General features: G+C 44.3%; 2 protein-coding genes across 5 annotated transcripts in view; both read left to right on the top strand.

The window, feature by feature from the left end:
* Sos2 (SOS Ras/Rho guanine nucleotide exchange factor 2) overlaps positions 1–5548 on the top strand; it is a 93514-nt gene extending 87966 nt beyond the window's left edge. For 2 of the 3 annotated variants that reach the window (XM_059279060.1, XM_059279059.1), the window contains exons 22-23: positions 2758–2867; positions 3686–5548. In XM_059279060.1, coding sequence (XP_059135043.1) covers positions 2758–2867; positions 3686–4195 — 620 coding nt within the window. In that variant the 3' untranslated portion in view covers positions 4196–5548. Of the gene's footprint in view, positions 1–2757; positions 2868–3685 lie in introns of those variants that run through there. The other variant, XR_009382738.1, reaches the window with a different exon arrangement.
* Positions 5549–6397: 849 nt separating this feature from the next.
* Vcpkmt (valosin containing protein lysine methyltransferase) lies at positions 6398–19368 on the top strand. Of its 2 annotated transcripts, none has more exons than XM_059279235.1 (6): positions 6398–6702; positions 6793–6903; positions 7070–7139; positions 8605–8724; positions 9805–9909; positions 19235–19368. In XM_059279235.1, exons 1-6 carry the CDS (start codon positions 6437–6439, stop codon positions 19247–19249), a joined length of 687 nt encoding a protein of 228 aa, XP_059135218.1. In that variant the 5' UTR covers positions 6398–6436; the 3' UTR covers positions 19250–19368. The 2 variants fall into 2 exon arrangements, with proteins under 2 accessions (XP_059135218.1, XP_059135217.1); XM_059279234.1 differs by lacking the exon at positions 19235–19368 and adding an exon at positions 12493–12795.
* Positions 19369–19701: the final 333 nt, after the last annotated feature.

Here is a 19701-nt window from a genome sequence, read left to right as displayed (position 1 = left end):
CATACACTCTGCCATTTCATTTAAGACTCAAGCGTCGCAGATGCTTGTATCCATGTACTCCAAGGAACCAGATGCTGGACACCAAGAGACAACTGTACTACATTTTTACCAGATTCCCTAACTAGCCTTTCTTTGATCACTTATTTCTTCACATCTTATTTAATTAAAGCATTATTTTAAGTCAAAAACTAGTCTACTATTCATATTTTATAATTTATTACCTAAATGTTAATTCCCTTTTTAAAAAATTTGTGTAGTAGTCTGTGGGTACTTGTGTATGTGCACAAGTTTGAACACATGCGTGTGGAGGTCAGAGGTCAACCTCAGATGTCATTCTCTGGGAGCTGTTCACCTTGCTTTTTGAGGCAGCCCTCTCACTGGCTTGGAGCTCACTGATTAGACTGGACTTGCTGGCCAGGGAACTGCAGGCATTCACCTGTCTTCTCAGTTCTGGGGTTACACGTGCATGCTCCTATGCCAAGCTCCCTCCCCACTTTTCTCTCTCTGTTCCCTCCTCCTTTCTTTCCTCTCTATCTTTGTGTGCTGGGGAGAAGTGCAGTGTTGAAGTTCTGTGTGTAGGTGTATTGGGGTTGTGTCCATTTCGGCATGTGTTGAGATCAAGCTCCTTATCAACTGTGCATCTCCCAAGCCCTAAGTGCTGGCACCTTTCTGTATCTGTTGTTTAAACAAATCCCCTGAAAAGGGTCACGACTTTGGGAAGAATTCTCTCCATCTGGAAGAACTCTGCAGGTAGCATAGTGAAGTGTATATGATTTAGACATCTGCAAGCGCCCCTATGGGATAAGAAGAGTACGTGTAGTCCCTTAAGTGTTTTGCTCCATATATTTTTGAACATTTATCAAAATGATATATGAGAAGAGTGTCAGAGGCAGACAGTGCCACTAGACACCTAAAATGACCTTAGCAGCAGCTCCCTGCCTCGTGTCCCCCCTCTGTCCTTGTCCTCCGATGGCACGTTTGTGTTCCTAGAGGACACTTCTGTGCTGTCCTCTCTCCTGGGTCCTCACTTGTGGACGATGGGAGCAGCACGCTCTCGATGTCTGTGTGCTGTTTGCATCTCCGCTGAGTCAATGTTGGATGCTGATTACACTGCCTTCCTTTGTACCTACACTGTTTCCTGGAGCTAAGCATTGGCTCGCTCCTGCTGTGTGCCGTTCTTACACCACCATCGCTTACACCCTCCCGTGTCCTTTCCTCACGGTTTTCCATGAAGTCAGGCCACGTAGGAAACTTATCTGGATCTCTGCAGTTTTTTTCTCTTTAACCTCAAAGTGTGTTTTCGTGGTGTCCTTGGTGTCTCTGAGGCAGTATGTATTTTATAGGCTTCGTCACTAATTGAAGCTTCAGCTAGCTCCACATATTTCTTGGCTTTGTTGAACTTTGTTTAGGTTTCTTTTGCTCTATGGGAGAAATGTCCTTACTCTGTGTATTAGTTACAGACTTACACCGCTGGCCCTAGCTCTGCCATATCATTCCCAGAGCAAGCTGACTTTCCAGAGAAAAGACTCCAAGTCAAATGCACAGGGAACTTGCTGCATGTGGCAGTGAAGAAGAAAGTTTCCTTTTTTAAAGAATCGTAAAAGCCTATCTTTAGGACTAGAGATGTCCCTTTAGTATTACAGTGCTTGCCTAGCATCTGTAAAGGCCCCACAAAACAAACAGACAAAACCCAGTAAAAGCCCCATAGCTTTCTAAATTGGAGAGAAATAGCAAATACATTTCTATTGAATCTTATTCATTTTTAACTGTCCTAATGCTTTGACATTGCTACATTGGTGTTTATTCATTATGCTTTTCTAAATAATTCATCAGATGTGCACATCTGCTTACTGTGGTTGGTTGAAATAAAGTGGAGTCCATTAGTAGTATTTATATTACAAATTTTAATTTGGGATTGCTTGCTTATGCATAATGACTAGATTTGTTTTATATTGGAAATAGAGTTTCTGTTTAGAATGGTCTTCCTCTGTACATGTATACAACACACATTTTCAGGTTGTTGGTTTTTTGTTGTTGTTGTGTTTTTTTGTTTTGTTTTGTTTTGTTTTGTTTTGTTTTGTTTTTTGTCAGTTTTTCGAGACAGGATTTCTCTGTGTAACCCTGGCTGTTCTGGAGCTCCATCTGTAGACCAATCTGGTCTTGAACTCATAGAGATCCACCTGTCTGCCTCCCGAGTGCTGGGATTAAGGGCATGTACCACCACCACCTGGATTTTGTTTTGGATTTTTAAAAGGCTTTTAGAGGAGGGTTTCTGTTTTGTTTTTAAAGTGCTGACCATCAAACCTAAGGTCTCATGCGTGCTAGGCAAGCGTTCCATCACTGAGCTATATCCTCAACTTTTTTTTCTTTTATACACTTTTTATTTTGAGACAGTCACTGAGTTGCCCAGGCTGTCCTTGAACTTCGTGACCCTGCTTCCTCACCATCTCAAGTAGCTGTGATTACAGGCCTGCACCATCAAGGCCAGTTCAGAATTTCATTATCAATTTTAATAATGTACCTTCATCTAAGTATTACAGCTACCACATGCCAGTCGCCATGGTAGATGCTAGGGTCATAAACACACGCACATGGTGTCCTCTGCGCTTAGAATGTCAGTGGAGCAGATAGACGAGCCAACAAACAGCTGTGTGAGAACAGCCTGTTGACTAAATGGGAGCGGAAGGACCAGGGGTTGTAGTGCAGCTCTGTCCTGTAACTGTCCTGTGAATGTGAACCAGTCTCCTCTTCCCCCAGAGACTTTCTTCAGCTCGTGTGGAAGTTTACACAAACTGAGTGAAGAGCCACTGATCCCCCCTCCGCTTCCTCCTCGAAAAAAAGTTGATCATGATACTTCAAATTCCAAGGTAGTCATCCAGACCTGGGTTTGAGTTGTGAATCTCCAAAATCATACTTGTTTTTAGAGTATTTTTAGAGTGTGTCAATCATAATTTAACCACACCCTACAGATTTTCAACATTTAGATCGTCATATTTGAAAAATACTTTAAGTAGTTGTTTGATAGATTTTTAAAAACTTATTTAAAAAGTGGGAAAATTCAGATAATCAGAAGTACATTGTCTTTCTTGTACATATTCAGGGTGGGGAAGAGTTTGGAATTCCTATTTGAAAGGTAAGGGCATGTCAGAATCATCTGGAAAACTTTATACAAGTAGGTTGTTGAGCCCCAGGTTGTAGGGCTGCAGTTGGGCCTGGCACTTGGCTATGCTAAGCCATCCCCTAATGAGACTGATGCTGCTGGTCCTGGATCTCCCTCAGAGACCCACTGATTTAAACACCAAGGAGAAAAATGGAAGTAGATGTTCAGTGAGTAGAAGCTGGGTATTAAGTACTGTTGATACCATGTTCTTTCATTCCTGTAAAACTCTTCTTTTTATTGGCCTATTGCCATAAATAAGCTTTATAAATTTCTGCAATGTTGGAAACAAAGCAAGATTATATGGGGCTCTATGTTTTTAGATTTCAGTGAAACCATCTTATATATTCAAGTGTTAAACTGAGCCCCAAATTAAGCTAGAAGTAACTGAGTCAGGAACCTGATATTAACCACATTCATTTGATTTGGGCCTCTAGATTTAATTTGACACAGAAGAATTTTGCAGTCTTTTAAAATTAGCTTACACATTTTTCGAGAGACTAGACATGCCCCTTTTGTTTTGTTTAGGGAACTATGAAATCTGATGACGACCCTCCTGCTATTCCACCAAGACAGCCTCCTCCTCCAAAGGTAAAGCCAAGAGTTCCTGTCCCCACCGGTGCATTTGATGGGCCTGTGCACAGTCCACCTCCACCACCGCCAAGAGAGCCTCTTCCTGATACCCCCCCACCAGTTCCTCTTCGGCCTCCTGAACACTTTATAAACTGTCCATTTAATCTGCAGCCACCTCCACTGGGCCATCCTCACAGAGACCCAGACTGGTTCAGAGACGTTAGTACGTGTCCAAATTCACCAAGCACTCCTCCCAGCACACCCTCTCCACGAGTGCCACGAAGAAGCCATTTGCTCAGTTCCAGTCACAACAACCTTGTGCATCCTCCAGCTCCTCCTGTTCCACCAAGGCAGAATTCAAGCCCTCACCTACCAAAACTGCCACCAAAGACTTACAAACGGGAGCTTTCACACCCGCCCTTATACAGACTGCCTTTGCTTGAAAATGCAGAAACTCCTCAATGACCTTAGCCATGTGTAGTCATTGACACTGGAATAGTATTTGTAAAGATTTTTAATTTATTCAAAGAGGCATAGTATTTTAGTACTTTTTACAAATAATGCTCTTACAAAAATGCTACTGATCAAATAAGCTTTTAAGAATGAGAAAAATTGTCGGGCATGGGGCACACACCTTTAATCCCAGCACTCTGGAAGCAGAGGCAGATGAATTTCTGAGTTTGAGGCCAGCTTGGTCTATAGATCGAGTACCAGGGCAGCCATGGCTACACATAGAAACCCTCTCTCAAAAAAACAAAACCAAGAAAAGAATTCTAAAAATTAAAATGCAAAAGCCCTTCACCATAACCCTCAGGTGAGGAGTAGCCTTGCCTTGTCTCAGCTCCTCAGTGCTGCCCAAAGGCCAGTATAATGAGCTCCTGTTTGCACTGTAGACTCTGCTAACCTGTCTTCGGATGATACTGACTGCACTGAAAGGGTTAGTTCTCAAGGAGGCTCTCCAGGTTGAGTAATAGATGCCTTTTGAAGGCAGTGAATTTACACAGATACAGGATGTACTGTGATGTTACTGGGTTGTCAACCCTCTCTGACCCTCTTCTGGGTTTTAACTTTGGTTTTTACAGCTAGTGAATAACACCCCCTGTTCTTAAACCCTTTGATGCCATGTCTTAACTGCCAGTATTTGCTGCTGAAGACAAAAACAGAAAATAGAATGGAAATAATAGGATGCACTGTGTTTATTATTTTGTTAAAATTATAAACGATTCTATGTGACCCGATTAGAGAAGAAAAGGGGCATGTATCTCATTAAGATGCGCCTTTCGTTTTGCAGTGTATGCTGTCTTTAGCTAATGATTTGCCTCTTGTTTGGGAAAACAAAGTTAATATGCCATGTATGTACAGTTTATTTATATTGTATATATTTAAAGATAATGCTAATAACCTATATAAATTTAAGTGACTTGAGGCCTATAATACAGTCTGCTATTTTACTAATTTGTAAGTCAAGAACAATGTTTCTTATGGCGTAGGAACCAACTGCCAACCGCCTTCTCTTCAAAACCTATTAACTTTCTTTAACCTCATGTTAATTGAAATTTTTTAAAAGTTTTTCCAGATTGGTAATATTTAAACAAAATACTTAAAGCTTTATTAAAATTTTTAATCCGACAGGATAAAGCTTTTGTCATTTGGACACCCTCGTTCAAAGTGATCAGAGTGTGGTGCTGATCGTGGAGGAGCAGCAGTTGTAAAGTAGCCCAAAGCCACGGTGTTCTCTGCTGGTCTGTGGCCTTTTACTGTGCTTTGTATCAGAGTTCTAACAAGATTAATAAATCACCTCAGTCTTCATTTTTAAAAGATTTGCAATATTTTTTTTCATCACAAAGAACAAAAGGAAGCTGAGTACAGTGTTGCACGCCTGTGATCCCAGCATTTGAGAGATTAAGACTGAAGGATCTGGAGTTCAAGGCCAGACTCAGCTACATAATGAGTTTGAAGCCTACTTGGGATGCAGGAGACCATGCAAAAACAAAACAAAACACAAAAAGCTGAAAGAAGAAAATCTAGAAGACTCTATCTATCTATCTATCTATCTCTATCATCTATATTATCTGTCTATATCTATTATCTATCTATATCTATCATCTGTTTATCATCTATCTATCATCTGTCTCTTTATCACATTTGTGTGAGTATTTGTGTAGTATGCATACCACAGATCCAGTGTGAAAGTCAGGCCAAACCTGCAGGAGGCAGTTTTCTCCTTTACTAGGGGAGTCCTGGAACTCAGGCCCTTGGTCTTGCTGGCCATCTTTTGGCCCCAGGGGACGTGAAATTAGAGGATTAACTTTTCTTTACCATTGAAAGCAAGTAGCAAGTTCCCAGCCAATCTTTTTTTTATGCACTCATTGGAAAAAGTAGATGCACAGTAGGAAACTTCTTGAACATAACCATTTTTGATAGGACCTGCGAAGCTGCCTAGACCTATAGCCAACAGCTCTGTGTGAGCCATTCTCCAGCCAAGAAAAAGCTCTTTCACTTGCTTTGTTTTTCAAAGAGTAGTAGCCAGTAGCTGGCAGCCCGGCCTCCCCCAGGTAGCTTCTGCTGGCTCCTGCTGCCTTCCGGGCTTTGGGACTCCGCACGCACGCGCCGTGGGCAGCCGCTCGGCCGCTGGGAGGCGCGGGCCGTACGTGGGCGTGACGTCACCACGCGCGGCGGCCGGCGGCGGCGGCGGCGGCGGCAGCCATGGCGGCCGCCCCGGAGCCGGCGGTGGAGGACCCGCTGTGGAGCTTTGTGCGGGTTCTGGAGAAGCGGGACGGGACAGTGCTTCGGCTGCAGCAGTACGGCTCCGGAGGCGTGGGCTGCGTGGTGTGGGACGCCGCCATCGTCCTCTCCAAATACCTGGAGACGCCGGCGTTCTCCGGCGACGGGGCCCACGCTCTGAGTCGCCGCTCGGTGCTGGAGCTGGGTTCGGGCACCGGGGCCGTGGGGCTGATGGCCGCCACCCTCGGGTAAGAGCCGGCGGGAAGGCGCTGGGCGCCCCGCATCGGGTCGGCGGCGTGCCGCCGTGCGCCCGTGCCTCAATCGAGGTTGTCTTCTAGGGCAGATGTGGTAGTCACTGATCTCGAGGAGCTGCAAGACCTGCTGAAAATGAACATCAGTATGAACAAGCATCTTGTGACTGGTTCCGTTCAAGCCAAGGTACTGAAATGGTTTGTATGGCCTTTCAGCTTGTTTTAAGATAACCGCTTTCAGTTGCTTTAAGTTGCATTTTGCTCAGCGCATAGTTAATAGGAGGGAAACTTTTCTGCTCCTCGTTGCTGAAATGAATAAATTGTTAAAAGCATCGGTTAAAGACATCCGTTTGATATTTTTAAGGGGGGAAGAATTAGAAGACGTGACTTCGCCAGACTACATATTAATGGCCGACTGCATATACTATGAGGAGGTGAGTGTCCGTCCGGTGAGCTGGCTACTTCGTGTGCCCCTAAGCCCACATTCCTTCACATTGTGGCATCGCTGGGTGTGGGATATTTGTCGTTTAGATGATGAGGCAGGAAAGAGAGGACAGAGTTACCACGTATATACAATTCAGGAGAAGCATAGAGGCCTGTGAACAGTGGCTGAGAAAACTTACATGCATTCTACCGGAGGCTTTTTGTAAAATTTTAAAAGGATTTCCCCATTTGGATGTATTATGAAAAATTAAAATCAATCAGTCCCTCCCTCCCTTCTCTTCTCTCCCACCGACTGTTAACCATGACATTGAAATCTTTTTTTTTTTTTTTTTTTGGTTTTTCGAGACAGGGTTTCTCTGTGTAGCTTTGCGCCTTTCCTGGAACTCGCTTTGGAGACCAGGCTGGCCTCGAACTCACAGAGATCCGCCTGGCTCTGCCTCCCGAGTGCTGGGATTAAAGGCGTGTGCCACCACCGCCCGGCGACATTGAAATCTTAAGATGCAAGTCAGACAGGTTGGCTCACACCTGGCATCCCAGAACATGGGAGGCCCAGGCAAGATGATGGCCAGGAGTGCCAGGCCAGCATAGGCCACAGAGTGAACACCCCCCCCCAAAAAAAAATTAGTGACAAGATTTATTACACTTCTGGAATGATTTTTTTCTTTACATACCATTTTATACAGTGGTGGGCAGTATTTATTTGTAAGTTAATGACTGTTGAACCAGCTGATGTTCAAATTAAGGTCAGGAGGCCAAAGAGATGGCTCAGCAGTTAAGAGCACATACTGTTCTTCCAGAGGACCCGAGTTCGATTCCCAGCACCCACATCAGGCAGCTCTCAGTGCTCCTGTAACTCCAGCTCCAGGAGGTCAGTTCCTCTGGCTTCTGCAGGCACTAACACTTGTGCACATGCCCATACACAGAAGCACACAGCCACATAATTAAAATAATAAAAATAAATTTTACTTTTGTAGGATATATTTGTTGATTGTTTAAATACCACATTAACTTAGGCTAAATGAAATTAGACTTGAGATTTGAATCTAGCTGGGCATGGTGGTACAACTCCTGTAATCTCAGCACTTGGGAGGCTGATATGGAGGGGTCACTGCAAGTTCAGTGCTAGCCTAGTCTGTATAGTATACCCTTGTTCAAAACAAACAAACAAAGACAAAGTTAATTCCGCTTGTTTTCCTGTGAAAACAACAAGATGTAATCCTTGAGATTCTTTTTTTTTTTTTTTTTTTGGATGGGGGGGTTGGGATAGAAATCAGTATAATTATTGATCAGTCAGTGGTTGTTTACCAGTCTAGTTATAGAACATAGCTTTGTTGTGTTGATTCAGAATGGTTTGATTATAGGGCAGTTGACCTCTTTACCTCCTGACCCCCTTTGTATAACAGGAAATTCTTGAAGCAATAAACTGAAAATTGTACTTTTTTTTTTTTTAAATAGTCCTTGGAACCCTTGCTGAAAACATTAAAAGATCTCAGTGGATCTGAAACTTGTATTATATGTTGTTATGAACAGCGCACAATGGGGAAAAATCCAGAAATTGAGAAAAAGTATTTTGAGGTGAGTGTTGGGTTAGGTCCATCTTTGTGGCTGTCAGTGGCTGCTCTGGCAGGTTCATTCGGGAAAAGCTTTCTCTTCATAAGAACTCAGGAGAGGACCCTCCACAACCCTCTGCACAGAACTCACTGTTCTCTGACCTTTGCAGTCCTGAGTTTTCTTTCTGTTCTCACTAGTCCATACTGCTCGACAGAACAGGGTCAGGGACGGGTCATGACAAGCGTGTCTTTTCTGAGACCATTTTCAACACTGCTCAACACAAGACTGGCTTTGGAAGCTTATCAGTGATGTCTTATGATAGAAGTGTGAATTTTACTTCTGTGTTTCTCCATATGTTTTTATTACATGTTTTACCTAGTTAGTGATTTTTAGGGTTTTGTTGTTGTTCATTTATTTTTAAAATTGTAAAAGGAATGCCTATCTTTCCCATATCTGTCCTTCACTCTCCCCCAAGCAGTGACCTAGACCCTTTTATGGGCACAAATTCAACCCATTAAAAACTGGCTCATTTTGAAGCTATCTGTATTATCCTGAAATTTGGCCAGCTGAGAGGACTCCTTTGGCTTATGACGCCCTCAGATAACATATGCTAAAATGAGTTCCATGTTTTTCATGAATATGAGAACATGTTACTGAACTTTTGAAATTATGTATAGTTAAAATAATTTGTATTTAGTTAAAACATGTCTAATATGCCGGTCGGTGGTGGCGCACGCCTTTAATCCCAGCACTCGGGAGGCAGAGCCAGGCGGATCTCTGTGAGTTCAAGGCCAGTCTGGGCTACCAAGTGAGTTCTAGAAAGGCGCAAAGCTACACAGAGAAACCCTGTCTCAAAAAAAAAACAAAAAACAAAAACAAAAACAAAAAAACATGTCTAATGCATGAATATCAAGTTCTCAGCTCATGCATTTTCATCCAAATAACTGCTCCAACATAAAGATACAGGACATTTCAAGACTTGAGAAGGTTCCCATGTTGCCCTTCCCAGTCAGCCATTCTCCAGAAGTGACCATCATCCTGAATTCATCACCGTAAGTCTGTCCAAGTGACTGAGTGTAACATATATGTCCTTGAAATTTACAGCTCCTTCAACTAGACTTTGACTTTGAGGAAATACCCTTGGACAAACATGATGAGGAATACCGAAGTGAAGACATTCATATTATATATATCAAAAGGAAGAAATCGGTACGTGCGTTCACAGTTCTTCACACTCAGAGATCTCACCAGCTGATTCTTGTCTGTGGGCTAAGGTGCTGTCCAGTTCACCCCTACATAGTGAAATAGCAGTGGTGACTGAGTGGCCGCAGACCGTGGCACTCAAGATTTCCGTCACCTGTCGTCCCTGGGGTTCTTGGTCACAACCAGAACTCAAGAGGTGCAAGGCTATGTATGCAGTTGGAGGTCAGGCTGGGCTACATGATGGGACCCTATCTCAAAAAATGTGTTTCTGCCCTGCAGGGGAAGGGGCCCTTGCACCCGACAGGCAAGCCGTCTGCCACTGAGCTAAACCCCCAGTCCGCTGGGCCCTCTTAAAGTCCTTCTCAGCTGTAAATTAAACGGCTGTGGAACTGAGCATCCATCCGCAGTTACTTTAAGATAATGAAATCCAGAAATGTTTATCTTGACCCATTTCTGTCCTGGATTTAGTTAGCCTTATCTGTTGGGCCTGTGAGCAAGCTGCAGGTGGTGGCGAGAGCGTGACCAAAGAGACTGTTCACCTCTGGCCGAGGACGAAAAGAGAGAAGGGGGAGCAGGGTCCAAGGCTTGTCCTCAGGGGCATGCCCAGAAGACCTGGCATTATACTTCACTTCTTACTGTTTCTCCAAGGGCCTCATGCGAGGGACCAAGCCTCTGACACACAGGCCTTGGAGGGGCATTTCCCAAATGACGGCACTAGACACAGCCTCAGTCAAGCGATTGGCTCTCTGTGGCTTCCCTTTCTCTCTCTGACTGTTTAAAGGCCTGTTGTAATTGTAAACTTCAGCCTTTCTCCTGTTCCTTTACAGCGGCAATGGGTGGATGGATCTGTAAAAGAAAAGTCCCCCCAGTTAAGTGGAACTTCATATGTGTCTCCCTGTTGCGGCCTTTCTCTGCCACAACATTTATGTGGATTGCCTCCGTTGCCGGACAGGCCTGTAGAGGGGAGGATGGTGTCTCCATCTGTGTACTGGTTTGGAGCTGTGACTGCCATAGGGTAGAGACCTCAGTTGGGCTGATAAGGCTAAAATTTAGTAAGCTTCACTTCTTTCTGATGATTTTGCAATGATTGGATTTATTTACCATGTTTGCTGACGATAAGGATTCTAGCCATAGAGTTTTAGGGACCAGAAGTGGTGTTAAAATTCAGTCTAAGGAAAGAAGGGTAAGAGGACTATAATTTAGGTTGGTTGGTGTTCATGTGGAATGTGCTAAAAGGGCAAAGAAAATACACTTTGTGCCTTAAGGAATTGCAGTGTTTGCTAAAGCCGCTGTACTATTTTAAAAGATTTTTTTTTGAGGCATAATATATAATATATATATAATTATATAATTTCTGAATATAAAGGGTTGTTTTGATTTTGCAAAGACCTATTTCCTTTTCAAATTGATATAATTCTCATTTCATAAAATTTACTCTTTTCAAAGCATACATCTTGGTAACTTAGTATATTCAGAGTTGTATAAAGCACCACGTTCTAATTTTAAGTGTCCTCACCCAGAAAAGAAAGGATGCTAGTCTTCACTGCCTACTGCTCATTCTGTGTGCTGTACAGTATAATCTCACTGTGTGTCCTTTCCGGTCTCTCCTTTCATCCTGTGTGTGCTGTACAGTATAATCTCACTGTGTGTCCTTTCTGGTCTCTCCTTTCATCCTGTGTGTGCTGTACAGTATAATCTCACTGTGTGTCCTTTCCGGTCTCTCCTTTCATCCTGTGTGTGCCGTACAGTATAATCTCACTGTGTGTCCTTTCCGGTCTCTCCTTTCATTCAGCAAAGTTTTACCGGGCTTCCTCCGTGTATCCTGCTTCACCTTATACTCCTTTCTGTGTCTGATCACATCCTCGTGTATGGTTCTGGTAATCTTATCCGCTCATTCATTCATCAGCTGATATCATCATTCATCCCATTTGCCTCTTACCCATAAGGAGTAATGCCGCTCTGAACATTCTTGTGTGTGCACATTTTTCCAAGTCCTGGGTCTGTCTGAGTCTAGAGGCTGCAGAGGTATGGTGATGAGTGACCGAACTTTGCAGAGCTGCTGTACTGTTGACATCCTCACCGTTGGTGTGCCGGGCTCCCTCACGGCCATATCCTCACCAACACTGCTTCCGTCCATCTGTCCTGACTGGAGCTATTGTAGTAGATGTGGAGTAGGATCTCATTGCAGTCTTTACTTTCTTTTTCTTAGTGATTAATGATATTCAGTATCGTATATAGCACTAGAGAAATGTTTTCCCAGTTTCAAATGGAATTGCCTTTAATATTCTAAGACTCCTTTGCTTCTTGATACCAGATGTGTGACTGCAAATTTCTCCTATTCTGTGGGTGTCTGAATTTTTTGGTAGTGTAGTTTTTGCAGCACAGAGGTTTTTGGTGATATTCATATATCTGTTTTCTCCTTGATTGCTTTAGATGCTAGCTAAGAACCACCTCTAAACATTGCACACATCTAGTCACTTGAATTGCATTTAGCCACTACTGGGTGTACACATAGTATAAAATACCTAATAAATAAGTTGGTGATGTGAAATTAATGTTTAAATCCCCCCCCCCCCCTTTTCCTTATAGAAACTGCCATCATGAAAACCTTTTCCATCTTACCCACGCTCCTAACATCCTGGGTAAGGTGAAGATGTGAATGGAGCATGTGCATACAGCATGGGAAGATCGCATTTACAGTTTCTCCAGCATGTCCTTAGAGATCTGGTACATGGATGACGACCACCACGGACTGCCCACAGTGTGAAACACCTGCCTGCAGTCGACTTGCAATCCAACTTGGGTTACTTAGCTCAGCACCAAGGTCTGCTTAAAAGAAACCTTGGGATCACTCAAATAAAAATAAATTTGAGGTTAGCCTCAGTTCTAAAGTAGCATGGTTGATTCAGTACATTTTCAAGAAACTAGAGATAAGTTGATTCAATTTCTAATGATATCTATCTGTTACTGTGTAGTAATGTTTTGAGGACTGGTCATGGTGGCGCACACCTTTGATCCCAGCACTGGGGAGGCAGAAGCAGGCGTGTTTCTGAGTTCCAGACCAGCCTGGTCTACAGAACCAGTTCCAGGCATAATGAGACCCTGTCTCAAGAGAGAGAAAAAACGAAAATAGAGATAACTCGGCCCAATTAGTCATCATAGTTATCTATTACTGTACGATTATGTTTAACTTGGAAGCAGTAAATTTTAATTTGTCTTTCAGGTAATAGTGTTTTTTCTTTTTCCTGTTACCTTTAATACTTACGTGTTCTTTTAAAAGAAATCGAAAATATTACCTTGCATCTTTACTGGTCAGAGTTTTCGTTTCACAGGTAGGGAGTGATTTCGAGAGTTAGGGGTCCTCCAGTGGGTCACTAAGACAGATGCTGTCTCCAAAGGATAGCATGAGAAAAGAAAGCCAGTTACAGGTGTCTGTGCTCACATGGTCCAGCAGTTTTCTCATGAATGCCAGCCAAGAAAATCTGATTTTAAAATACCCATATTAAGACATCACATTTACACGAAACTGGTTTGTTTGGGTTTTTTTGTTTTGTTTTTTTGAGTAACTAAAAATTAGTTCAGTGCACACTTATCACATGGTTTTTACTACGTTGTCTCCAGTTTTTGTTCTAATAATCACCTGCTCACATGAACTAATCTGTCAGTGACCGGTTCCAAAAAAAGTAGTAACCAGATAGAATTCTGGGATTTACAGTCATGGTGCGAGATGGCACATTTCATGTGTTGAAATAAACATGTTTTTGAAACCTTGTGACTCTGAATGCTTCCAAAATGACTTTGAAGAGATGAACATTTGGAGCCTTCCAGGAAGCAGTAGCAGCTCCATGTAGAGACTTTGAGACCAGAGTCAGAGTTCAGACCGTGCTTTATGTGGGAGCTTTCTTTGTAGCTAGAGTTTTCCTGCCTGGCCCACAGTCAAGGCAAATCTCTCTCACCTGCCAGTCCCACAGCCACTCAGACCCGACCAAGTAAACACAGAGACTTATATTGCTTACAAACTGTATGGCCGTGGCAGGCTTCTTGCTAACTGTTCTTATAGCTTAAATTAATCCATTTCCATGAATCTATCCCTTGCCACATGGCTCGTGGCTTACCAGGATCTTCACATGCAGCTTGTCATGGTGGCGGCTGGCAGTGTCTCTCTGACTCAGCCTTCCACTTCCCAGCTTTATTCTCCTCCTTGCCCCGCCTATACTTCCTGCCTAGCCAACGGCCAATCAGTGTTTTATTGATTAATTAGCAACACATTTGCCATACATCCCACAGCATTTCTTAGGTTTTTAAAGCTTGCTCGCTGTTCCATTTTCAAAGTACTGGGTTCGTATGTGCCACCTCTTGAGGCAGTCTGCCCAGGCGGTTAGTAGAGGCTGAAGGTGTGATGCTTGGGAGGTAACAGCTTACACTTGGCAGCTTGCTCCACAGCACGGAGCTCCTAAGCGAACATTGACCTTAGAAACCCTCAGATTCCCACACCCTTCCCACCCGCTCCACTTTCTATTCCTCCCTCCTCGGAACTCTACGTATGCAGTCCAACTGGCTTAGCCCAAAGAACAACTTAGTGCCAGTTTTCTGGAAACCACACCCTGTTCGCCCGCCCTCCCTGCTAGCTAGACCCACTCCCTAACCTGTCCTCCGCAGTCACTGCCTCTGGGGACCTGACTTACGGGAGTGACTGGACTTAAGTAATTGGTAGCAGAATGAAAGGGGATCTTAAAATTCCCTGTTCTGGAATGAGGCCAACACCGAGCTCTAGTGCAGGACTTCACCGAGGGGTGCCCCTCCAGAGAACACGGGCACCAACTGCATTCCACACAGAGAAGCCTGGGGGACCCTCAATTTTGGAAGAGTTCAGTATTTGGCACATTGAGGCCTGTTAGTGGATCAGGGCCCTGTACTTGGGAACCACCAGAAGGGCGTGGGAGGTAACTGGGATTTGCTGAAGGCGAAGGGAGACCAGCATCTCTGCTCAGGCTCGTGTTGACCTGGAAGAGTGATTTGACTGTTTTAGACCAGAGCTTGGGGCCGAACTGGACTGCTGTGAGCACAAAAGCAGGGGGTAGATGGACTCTACCAGCCTGGGAAGTGATCTGTGAGTTGGGGGCTGGAAGACCTAGCAGCAATGTGTATGTCCAGAGGGAGCTGCCCAGTGCATATCTGGAACCCTAGCACTTGGAAGCTGGAGGCAGTTGGATCATAGGTTCAAGGTCATTCCGGGTCACATAGTAACAAGACCACATCTCAAAGATAAATAGCAGGTGCAACAGATGGATGAGGATGCCGATGGCTGGGCATGAGCCAGAACATCCCAACTGTCCACACCACTGCTAGTGTCTAAGGAAACTGCTAGAGATGAGTCGGGATCCTCTTGAACAAGCAGCAGGCTCGGCTGCTGCGCACAGGGGGGCCCATAAACCACTTCCAGAATGCAGGTGGAAGTCAGCTGGCAAGGGTTGCAGCCCTGCTTTGGGGCAGTGTTTCGTAAACCATCCTACACGGTGAGGTCACCTGGGAAAGTGGAAGCAAACAAAAGCCGAAGCTACGCTATGCCCAAGCTTCATCCAAGCCCAATTAAACAAGAGGCGTGATGTTATTATTGAAAGACTCCAGATAGCTTTAATGTTGATCCTGCGTGGAGAACCATGACCATAAAGAAGTGTGTGTCGACTTCCCCAGAGGGAGGGCATAGAGAAGGGAGAACATTTAGAAATGAAATGGCCTGTCCTACACACAGACCTGAATCTAAAAACCTTATGAACAACATTAGAAACTGCAATCACTGTCCAAGTGTCTGAAAATATAGAGAAATCTGAGGAGAGAGGGCATGAGAAGGAGGGATTCTACAGTTCAAAGAGGCAAATTTCAGACTTCATCACCAATGACCTGAGTCTCCTCCATGTTCTGCGGAGAACTTTAGGGGCCTTTGTGGCTGCATAACTGTGTCTTCTGCTTTATTGCTGTGTGTCTGTGGATTGTAGATGGTGAAATTAGGTTGGTTTCAGTTACTTTAAGAAGTAATAATCCAAACCGGTGGATCATTTTTATTTCTTTGTCACCCTCTCCTCGAGCTTTCTGGTTAAATGTCCGGATGAGTGAGATTTGGGGATATTAATTCTGAGGATAGGACAGAGAACTAGAGCTGTGGTTCTAAAGGCCCCCTGTAGGTGGCATTACGAGTCTTCGTCTTTAAACAGCATCTACCAAGGCGGCTGTAAAACTGCGATTTTTAATTGAAGTCACCCTCGGATTTTAAAATTGAACTAAGTTTGACTTTCAGAACAAGGCTGCCCGTCAGGAGTTCCTTGCTGAAGAGAGCATGACAGAAGCCAAATGGGATGGCTTTCCTCGGAAGTTGTATTTGGTGTAGCTTTCTGTCCATTCTGTTCAACTCTGTCACTCATGAAGCCGCACACATCGTGATTCATAAATCGTTGGTTTCTGCTGTCGATCCCGTCTGTACAAGGAAGAGAGACCTTTAAGAATCTAAATTGGTTCTCATTAGTGCAGTTCTGAAAATGAAGTTCCTTCACCTTGAACTTCATTTTCTAGCTGAAGTGCCTAGAAGTACTTAAAACTTCTAATTAGTTTTAATTGGCTCTCCAAATAGGCATTCCTTCTTCATTAGAGGAGCGGATTTCATATCAAAAGACTGGAGCTGACTGTCAGTGGCTCTCCCACAATCCTATAATCTTAGGGTGAACAAAGTTTCACTGAAAAGTAATAGGAAGGCCACACTTAGACTTTCCATAATTCTGAATGGGAGAGCAGTGAGGTCTCAGGGCCATTTGGAGGTGGATTGATGTGGGCCAGAGTGCAGAACACCCAGACACACCTGTGGTGGTGAGATACTTTCACTTTTAATAACAAGATGCCGTTTGTATATAGTAGATAGCAATATGCTAGAACAAATCCTTTGTATGATTTTCTTCATGTGCATTCCGAATAAAATAAAGTGGCATGTCAAGGGTCACGTGACCCAGATTTGATCCCAAGATCTGTCACTCGGTCTTGGTGATCTTGAGGGGAGTTCCTTAAACTCTGTGGCTTGTTGTCCTCTCAAGGATCATTTTATTACTGACCTCAGAGGTTCCCATGGGAATTAAAGTCATTTGCTGTATGCAGTGCACCTGGGTACTTGGCAGATAGTAAGTGCTCAGTAAACATCCTTACAGCAGAAATGGCGTTACAGGTAGGGACTTGGAAAACTTGCATAATGCCAGTTGATTTTATCTGTTGCATTGTGAAATCCAGACATCTTCTTGACAGTGTAGAGTGCACGTCAATGTCCCTCTCCTATCATGGAGTAACAGCAGCTGAGGCAGGAGAAGGCTGAGAACACTGGTCCACAGTGCTGTTAGTTGAATGAGTCAGCCATTTTAGAAAGATGGATAGGGTGGAGGGAAGTCATTGCTGTTCACTTAGGAAGGTGGGTATGTGTAATGTATGTACATACCTAGAGTTTTTTCAGCACTGGGCTTTGAACTTCCAGCCTCATCTATACTGGGCAAGAGCCTTACCCCTGAGCTGTGTCCCCAGCTCTCTTTGAAATCTTGAGCCCAGGTCTCATTAGGTCTCCCAGGCTGGGAATACTCACTATGTATTCTGGGCAGGCCTTAAATTTGTCATCCTCCTGCCTCAACCTCCCAAGTAGCTGGAATCACAGGTCTAGGCCTCCAGGCCTAGCTCATTTTTATAATTTTAAAGTAAGTGCCATGAATGTTAAAAGGCCGATGGGGATGGAGGGAATCCTTGTTTCTAAATATAGAAACCTAAATGTGCTGCAGGATCCGCATTCCATTGCTCTGGACCCTTACCCAAGTCTTCCTTCTGTGGTTTTTCTCTGTGTTCAACCTAGCAGCAGTCAGGTAGCTGTTCCCACGGACCAAGTCCAGGTAATTGTAACAGTTGCCGACATGGTAACTCACACTCGTAATCCCAGCACTTGGGCTGAGGCAGGAGGACTGGTGAGAATTTGAAGCCAGTGTGGGCTACAGTGAGATCCTATCTGTAATCTATCATTTCTCTAGCTCTGGAACTTAGTCCTCCTTCATACGTATTTTCAGAAGTGTAGTCATTCTCTTTAAAGCCCGTGCCTGTTCACAGACAAACGCTCTTATTTTGTTTTGGTTTTTTTTGTTTTGTTTTTCGAGACAGGGTTTCTCTGTGTAGTTTTGGTGCCTGTCCTGGAACTCACTCTGTAGACCAGGCTGGCCTTAAACTCAGAAATTCACCTGTTTCTGCCTCCCAAGTGCTGGGATTAAAGGCATGTGCCCCTGCCGCCGCCGCCGCCGCCGCCGCCGCCGCCACCACCACCACGGTCAATAAATGCTCTTTTTACTGTGTAATAATATATGCGGTGGATTGCCTGACTGTATCTGTCAGGACGTTAAGAAAACCGTGACTTTTCATTTGAGGGGAAGGGTGCTGTGCATTTGCAGAACAGAAGCTGACATCAGAAGCTCTGTCGCCCTCCATCTTACTCTTGTTTTTAAGATTTAATTTTTAGTTATGTGTATGTTCTGGTGTGAGTATGCACACACACATGCAAGTGCCTGAGGAGGCCAGAAGAGGGTCTCCGGCCGGCCCCCTGAAGCTGGAGTTACAGGCAGTTCTGAGTGCTGGAAACTGAACTCTGACCCTGTGTAACAGCAAGTGCTCTTCGGTGCAAAGCCATCTCTCTGGCCCCAGTGTGGCTCTGTGAACCTGGATCTCAATGCTGGCCAGAGTGGCCGGCCAGCAAGGGCTCTTCCCTTCCTCTCCTGCGCTGCTGGGCCTGGTTCCCTCCTACCCCTTCTGTGGGTGTCCGTCACCCAGAGACAGGTCCTCGTGTCGGGATAGCAAGTGCTAGTTTGTATTTCCCAGCCATTTCTGTTGGTCCATCAGCCAGTGTAAAGTGACACACAGACCTTAAAGATAGGTTCGTGTGTGTGTGTGTGTGTGTGTGTGTGTGTGTGTGTGCACGCGTGCGCGCATGCCAAAAGTAAACTAGGGCCTTGTGCATGTTAGGCAATCACTGTACCAAGCTACATCCTTTTCTCTGCTTGTTTGAAATAAGGTTTCCCTGTGTAGCCCACGCTGGTCTCAAACTCACTGGAAACCATCCTGCCTCTGCCTTCCCAGCGCTGGAATTAAAGGCATGAGCCACCACGCCAGTGTTTTTGAAGGACTTTTTAATGGCCTGATGAGAAGATTGTTGTCAACACTAAATAGCTCTTGATTTTTGAGATCTTTACTATTCGTGGTGTTATTTTGAGGTATGATCAGTTCACATCTTTAATATTCATAAGGTTGAAAACATTGACATTTCTTCCAGACAAAACAAGATTAATCATTTTGAGATCCAGCTGGTCTACGTGGAGATCTTGAAGACTTCACTCAGGCTGTGATGAACCACCAGTTGGAGTCTGTCAAACTACAAGCGACTCGTGGACCGCTCCGTAGTAAGTTTTAGAGAGTTACCTGTAGGTCAGCGTTCTAATCACCCGACGACCAGGCAGGATGGGTTTCAGATTGTGCGATGGCTCACCACTGCTTTGGCAGTCATCGCCAGACTTGTGTGCATTGTACCAGCAAACCTACATAGCAACCTTCCACTATGTTCTTCTAAAGAATGCCTTCCATAACACAAGTGCCAAATGGGAGCTGTTGAGCACTCTGACTAAATAAGATGTACCCACACTGTCCCAGTCAGGGCTTCCATTGCCGTGATGAAACACTATGACCATGCGCAACCTTGCTTCCTTATCACAGTCCATCATCAAAAGCAGTCAGGGCTGGAAC

This window comes from Peromyscus eremicus, chromosome 14 (genome assembly GCF_949786415.1).
Source record: "Peromyscus eremicus chromosome 14, PerEre_H2_v1, whole genome shotgun sequence".
In the NCBI taxonomy this organism is placed as follows: domain Eukaryota; kingdom Metazoa; phylum Chordata; class Mammalia; order Rodentia; family Cricetidae; genus Peromyscus; species Peromyscus eremicus.
The sequence above is the reverse complement of the archived record's forward strand: the minus strand, read 5'-3'. Positions and strand labels throughout refer to the sequence as shown.

Coding starts and splice junctions, on each gene's coding strand:
- Vcpkmt (XM_059279235.1), top strand. CDS start 6,437: ATGGCGGCCGCCCCGGAGCCGGCGGTGGAGGACCCGCTGTGGAGCTTT. Junction 6,904..7,069: donor CAAGCCAAGGTACTGAAATG/GTTTGTATGGCC, acceptor GATATTTTTAAG/GGGGGAAGAATTAGAAGACG. Junction 7,140..8,604: donor ACTGCATATACTATGAGGAG/GTGAGTGTCCGT, acceptor TTTTTTAAATAG/TCCTTGGAACCCTTGCTGAA.